At 43.4% G+C, this 6,507-nt stretch overlaps 1 protein-coding gene and 2 long non-coding RNA genes across 3 annotated transcripts in view; 2 read left to right on the top strand and 1 right to left on the bottom strand.

Moving 5' to 3' along the window:
- Positions 1–1,743, top strand: part of mmp14a (matrix metallopeptidase 14a (membrane-inserted)) — a 14,220-nt gene extending 12,477 nt beyond the window's left edge. Inside the window, exons 9-10 of the mRNA XM_008323136.3 lie at positions 212–327; positions 840–1,743. Of these exons, the coding sequence (XP_008321358.1) occupies positions 212–327; positions 840–1,159 (436 nt within the window). The 3' untranslated portion in view covers positions 1,160–1,743. The remainder of the gene's footprint in view (positions 1–211; positions 328–839) is intronic.
- Positions 1,744–1,828: 85 nt separating this feature from the next.
- Positions 1,829–2,256, bottom strand: LOC103388242 (uncharacterized). The gene is made up of 2 exons (XR_522499.2): positions 2,137–2,256; positions 1,829–2,081 (listed from the first exon to the last, which is right to left on the bottom strand). It is a non-coding gene; the product is annotated as an uncharacterized LOC103388242 (long non-coding RNA).
- On the top strand, positions 1,917–3,443 carry LOC103388234 (uncharacterized). The gene is made up of 2 exons (XR_522498.2): positions 1,917–2,056; positions 2,099–3,443. It is a non-coding gene; the product is annotated as an uncharacterized LOC103388234 (long non-coding RNA).
- The last annotated feature ends 3,064 nt before the right edge of the window (positions 3,444–6,507 follow it).

Genomic DNA, 6,507 nt, shown 5'->3' with positions numbered 1-6,507 from the left:
TTGGCCTCTGTGCATTTCCCTGAGTTTGTTGACAGCAAAATTCAACATTTGACTCTGACTCTGATCTGACCTGATCTTTCCCAGGTGATCTAAGATTCATATCATTATTAAAGAGAAATGTTTTTCAGGTACTTCACAGTGGAGCCGCTCTGGAGTATATGACCCACAGGAAACAACAACACATGACACTGTGTCTCTGTGTACTTCACAGGTATTACCGCTTCAACGAGAAGACCCGCACGGTGGACAGTGGCTATCCGAAGCCCATCAGCATGTGGAACGGAGCACCAGACAACATCAAGGCTGCCATCATGAGTGAAGATGGATGTGAGTTTAGACGTCTTAGAAGTAAATAGTCCAGAGTCTGGACAATAGGTAGACTGGGTCATTAACAGAAGCCATCAGGTCGAAGACCAATCAGGAGGGAACGGCACAATGACTTTGTATGTTGACTGGTCGTACAAAAACAAGGGCTACCAGTTCAGTGTGAGCCAGTGATGCCTTAACTGTCCAAGAGAAAGTAAGACTCAGAACATGACCTAATGCTGTGTTCATCGTTGTCGTGTTTATGCAACTATATTTCCGCTAATGCTTTAAATTCGGTTCTCCGTGCTCACTGAATGAAGCCAATGATGCCTGCACCGTCTCGGGAAAAAACAGATTGCGTTTCCTGATCCTAGCTTTTGGTGTTGATACATCTCAGTTGCCCTTTGCGGGCTAACAACAATGACATGTTAGCATGGTCAATAACCTGTGAAGAGCTGCAAAGATGTTTGAAGAATTACATACCCCGCCTGTTTATAACATGTCAGCTAACTTTTCATGCCTTGTTCCTGCAGCTTACACGTACTTCTACAAAGCTAACAAGTACTGGAAGTTCAACAACCAGTACATGAAGGTGGAGTCTGGTTACCCCAAGTCTGTGCTCAGGGACTGGATGGGCTGCGACAGCGAGGAGCCCAAGAAGGGCAGAGAAGAGGAAGTGATCATCATCGAAATGGACGAGTCGCAGGGCGGGGCGGGGCCCGTGGCTGTAGTCATCCCTGTCCTGCTGTTGGTGCTGGTCGTGATCACTCTGGGAGTGCTTTTGTTCTTCAGGAAGTACGGCACGCCTCGTCGCCTCCTCTACTGCCAGAGGTCTCTCCTGGATAAGGTGTAGACGGAGTGTGGACAGGAGACTGACAGACTGCCCGACAGAGGGACTGAGAGACAGGACGAGGGCCAAGCGGAACCAAATAAGTTAGAGAAAGTGAAGAGGAAGCAGGAAGAAGGGAGGGTGTGTGTGGTTTGTATGTGCCACCAAAGTAAAAGAGAAAGGCCCTAAAAACTGAGAATCAGGAATTTGTGTATTTGTATGTTAAGTGTGTACTGGTGTGGTTCTGTGAAGACACGTCTTCTTCATGGACTTCCCTCTCAGAGAAACACCCCACCTATGCTCCCTCCACCCTAAATGGACAACTTAACAGCTTAACAACTGTCTGATCCCTTAAAGCTACAGTCCGTAATTTTCTTTCTGGTTTGCCTAATGTTCCAGCAGTTGGTTTCTTTGTGGTTGGAGCGCCACAGGTAGACAGACGAGCCACTGTCACCCTCCGACTGGAACATATTTTTCTTCTATTCCAAACTTTCTTAATCAATGGTTAGTGTTTACAAACTGCACATTTAAGAAGTTGCATTCCAGAAAAAAAAAAAACATTTGGACTCAGGTTTTGAGTTTCACTAGCAGGAACTGTTCTTGACATTTGGACTGGAGTTTCACTAGCAGGAACTGTTCTTGACCTTGAAAAAATCATTTCCAATGGGATTATTTTTATTATTATTATTTTAAAAATTTCCATTGTTTTTTTTTATAGTTTTCCTAATTGAAATGCAATGCTTTAGTGGAATTGTTAAAGTGGAAAAGTTAAAGGCTGTGGTTTGTTGGCACAGACCACTGAGTTGATCTGGGTGTCAAACCTCTGGTGCGTTCACACTGAACACAATCAGAAAAACAGCTTTGTGAAGACGCCACAGCAGCTGAACGAGGTTAAAACCCCTGGTTAGTTAATTTGTCCAGGTTGACCTCGCTCTCTTTACTTGACCTGTTCCATTTGTCCAGGTTGAAGTCCCAACAAGACCTCGCTCTCTTTACTTGACCTGTTCCTTTTTATCCACTTTGTACGTCGGCTGTGGCTCACGGCCGTGCCGTGCTCAGTGTGGACGCCCAGCACTGATTTCCCAGCAGTGATTCATCTTTAACTCATCCTCCCAATTGATCCTATTCAGTCAAACGGCCTCTGATTGGTTGATTCGAGCACATGTACTTTAGCTTGTGTAAAGACTTTGTTGAGAATGTTACGTGTAGGGCTTTTTATCAATGCAAAAACCAATAGTGAAATGTTAATAAATGTAACAGGTACTGAGATATGTACTACTAGGATATCGGTACTTGTGTTTTGTATCATGTACTCCATACCCAGCCCCAATATGGCTAAAGGTGAGCTGCATTTAGCATAGCAGAGTAAATATCACATCCCCGGGTTAGAGCTGATCAGTGACGATTTGTTACAGAAAATTATTCAATTAGTTCGATTCCAGAAAAATCCAGGCTTTATTCAAGGCTAGTTGACGGCTGTAAAAATTAGAAATTTAGGGAAAAGGTCTTCTTTTAGTGCAAGCATATAAAGAAAATTTAAATGATTAGGTTAAAAAAGAAGTGATGACCAACCTATAAAACATTTTCTGTTTTTTAACAGTTTCCAAAAGACGCATTTACTGTCATTTTTTTATTTCTAACATCATTGGGACTTCCATCCATGCACCTCCTTCAGTCATTTATAATCTTCTATTTTCCTCTCAGTGGAATCATAATGTACCAAAGTGGAGTGAACCTGAAGTCATGAAGAACACAGTCAAAAATAGAACTTCAATCGGATCTACTTGACTTTTTGCAGCCCTTCGTCTCCATTCAGTTTTTAAACGCGCTCAGTGGTTTGGTTCTGAAACACTGCAGTCGATCTCTTACTGCCGCAGGCTGAGTTTTCAACAATATGGTGCAATTTAACTTGATTATTATTGTTGCTGTTGTTGTTGGGTACATTGTTATTATAATTATGGTTATTGTTATTATTGTTCTCCTGCTCTACCTTCTATTTGCTCTTTGTTTTTTTGTACATTGTCATTGGGAGTCCTGCTGGACAGAGGCAAATACATGACAATGGTGGAAATAAAATTCCCATTTACGTTCGGCATGAGGTGAATCAGACTCAAGTCCAACAGAAAAGAGAAACACAAAACCCTAATGTTATTTATGAATTTAACCACAGTGGTGCTCAATGTTTTTCTCTCATTTCTTTTTTTTTTACTAAGTCAAATTCAAGGTGAATTGATTTTGTTTGTAACAATGATAATGGTAATGATATTTATAATGATGATCATATCAATAAAGTGGAATGAGATTTTTTTTCTCTGGTTGGTTTACTTTGTGTTTTTCCTCCACAGTTCTTCGTCTCCTCTCCCCTTTAATACACATCGTCACCGTCTCTTCAGTCCCAGAGTTTGAGCTTCAGTCTTCTCAGACCAGATCATCTGAACTTGGACTTTTTCTTGGTCTGAACCTCACAGTCCGGTCCTGAGCTGGACCTGAGTGATTCTGGTGTTTGTCCACTTCAGTTTTGTCACTAGTGTCTCAGCAGTTCTGATACCAGTAAATTACCAGGAATATTGATCTTCTACTTCTTTTACATCCTGGTCCTTCACATTTGGAAATGTCTTGATCCAAACTTCCATGGTGATTTGCCATGGTGAACTATACCACCCCAATATCTTCTGGACAGTGGTTTGGTAGGAGAGTAGATCACAAAGATTTACCGCCACTCACTTATTAAAAACAACACTGATTATTTCATTCAAATCATTATCTTCTGAAATTACCTCAAAAAACAAAGCAACTAGTTACATGGCCCAAAGTGTTCCTAAATGTTGAAGGTTGGAGTCTTTGTCTCCTGACATAACCAGGTCAGAGCTGGATCTTTTATTGCCGCGCTGCCAGGTCACAGATGGAAACATCTGGATACAGTTACAGTTACAGCCATGGTTGTTTTGGACCAGCAGCATGTGGAGCTGTGTTTTTAGGAAAAAATTATGGAATGGTCACATTTTCTTTTCACAGAGAAATCAGTTCCAGCTGAGCATCTGGGATTCTTGAAACATCTGAGGGTGGTGGGCCGGGCCAGCTGTGGCCCGTTACACCCCTGCCTTATTTCAATTCAAAGAAGTGGAGCAGAGAAAGGAAGAGGAGAAGGCAATGTTGAAGTGATGAAGTTAGGGAGGCAGAACGTATTGGTGTTGAATTTCCATTCAAAAGTCCATCCTCTTTCCTCTCCTTCTCCCCTCAGCCATCTTTCTGTTGGTCTCCTCTTATGTGTACGTGGGTTTTAGATAAAGCCTAGGTAACTGTCAGCATCAACAACAATCACCAACAACCTTTGATTTCTTGGACCTCTGAATAGAAATCTGATCAAGACTGACCGATGAGAAGGGAAAGAACCACAGCTGCTCTGCTGCTGTGCCCCCCCTCCCTCCAACACCGTCACCAGTGAAGCCAGGTTTGTCCAAAACACAGTCTGTGCCCCCCCTCCCTCCAACACCGTCTCTATACTGTTACTGTATAATAACTGTAATAAATGTGATTCTTCTTTTCTTCTTCTTCTTCTTCTTCTTCTTCTTCTTCTTCTTCTCAAAAACATAGGAGATGCTGAGAAGCTGGGGGATGTTTTTCAGATGTAGTCTGTCGGTTACTAAACATCTGCTCCTCTACTTTCCTGCATCATAGGCAAACTCTGTCCTCCGTCCGTCTGTCTCCCAGTCTCTCTGCTCCAGTGTCGCCTGGTCTTTCCATTTGTCCTGCAGATTAACTGTTGTGACTGAGTCTCCTCTGAGGAGTCAGATACTTCCCACCACCCAATCTGTCTTCTCCCATGGTGCACTGCTCCTGACTTTTATCTCTTCTACAGCTGGCCCACAGCAGGCGGAGCCCTGATTTCCAACTTTCGTGTCTTTTCAGAAGTTTAGTTGGAGTTTGACTTCCTTGACTTGCATCTGTGATTTCCCTCTGGTTGGTTGGTGAAGCGCAGCTTCCAGGTCACCACTGCGGCACAGTTCAGGGGTTTTTGTGTGAAGGTGGTGACGGATGTTTGGCTGCATTTCCTTCACAAAGACCACACCAGGACAAACAGTTAAAGAAGTTGTCAAACTTCTCAACAAATTTGTCATAACCCTCGTTTTTGAACTCTATTCTTGGCATCTCCACCTTTCCATCTGTTGTCTTCCCATTCCTCCACCCATCCAGAGTCCACCAGGCTAATATAACTGAGCTGGAGCTTTGGAATGATCTTTTTTTCCCTCCAGAAAAGGTTACTGTTGTTTTACAGGACATGTTGAAGAAAGTCTGAGAGCTGCCTCAAAGGTCAAAGGGTCACCTGTGGAAGTCTGTTCATCCAGAAGACACACAGAGGAACAGTCAGAGAAAATGTCTGAGAGTTCTCCTACCAAAGCCCCTGCACTTCTTCTCTTGTTTTTCTGAAAAGATAATGTCTTTGCCTCTCCCTCCTCCTCCTTTATCTCCCTCTCCTGTCAGCCATTTTTCAGCTCAACTTTACAGTGTGGGAGGGCGAAGCAGCAGAACCACCTTGAGGCTCAGCACTCCTCTCCTTCTCCGTGCCAGGCAGGAAGTGGTCAAGGCAGCTGCTTACAATTCAAACCTGAGCCTGAGTTTGTGTGACCTACATTACTGTGTGGCAGCCACTAACTTTCTACTGTAACTTTCCTTTCCCTCCTTCAGCTCAGCTCCAGTTCAAGCTCGGTGACTATTACAGTCACCGAGCAGCAGACTTTGTGGCACGGTCTTTTCCGTCCTGTGCTGATTTATCTTCTACTTGGCCATAATTTGGTAAATACAAGATGTTACAGCTGCATGCTGGGAAAGGAGAGATCAATGTAGCACTTCAGGTGTATGTGCTGTATTTGACCAGAGGAGGCAGTAGTTGTTCTCTCAGTTTAACTACACCTGCTGCAGTGTAAAGAAAAGCCAGGGTGGGACCTGCTGCTAAATGTGCCTGAACTTTGTAGTATGCATTGAAAGTACCACAGTAACAGGACAGACAGATACAGAACATGAACTGAGGACTACTTTGTGTCCTAGCACTGTCCACATCTGTCTCCTATTGAAAATATCTGGCGAATCAGTGGACAGTGACCACTGACTGTCCAGTAGCTCCAGTCGTTGATACTTGAGAATAAGGATGGACAAACCTCTTTGTTATCCAGTAGGTAAACGTGTCTGTCAGTGGCTGAACTTTTTAGATGGTTTCTGTGTGTACTGTATAAACTTCTAACTCATATTATCAACCCTACTGACATCTTTTACTGTATATTTTGCCCTTCGATGCACAAGATGCCCCACAAACCAGGAACACCCAAGTCAGGAAGCGGTCTTTGCTGAATCAGACCCTGCACAAAACCCCCAAC

The sequence above is a fragment of the Cynoglossus semilaevis genome, chromosome 1, assembly GCF_000523025.1.
Source record: "Cynoglossus semilaevis isolate Cse_v1.0 chromosome 1, Cse_v1.0, whole genome shotgun sequence".
Lineage (NCBI taxonomy): Eukaryota > Metazoa > Chordata > Actinopteri > Pleuronectiformes > Cynoglossidae > Cynoglossus > Cynoglossus semilaevis.
The sequence above is the reverse complement of the archived record's forward strand: the minus strand, read 5'-3'. Positions and strand labels throughout refer to the sequence as shown.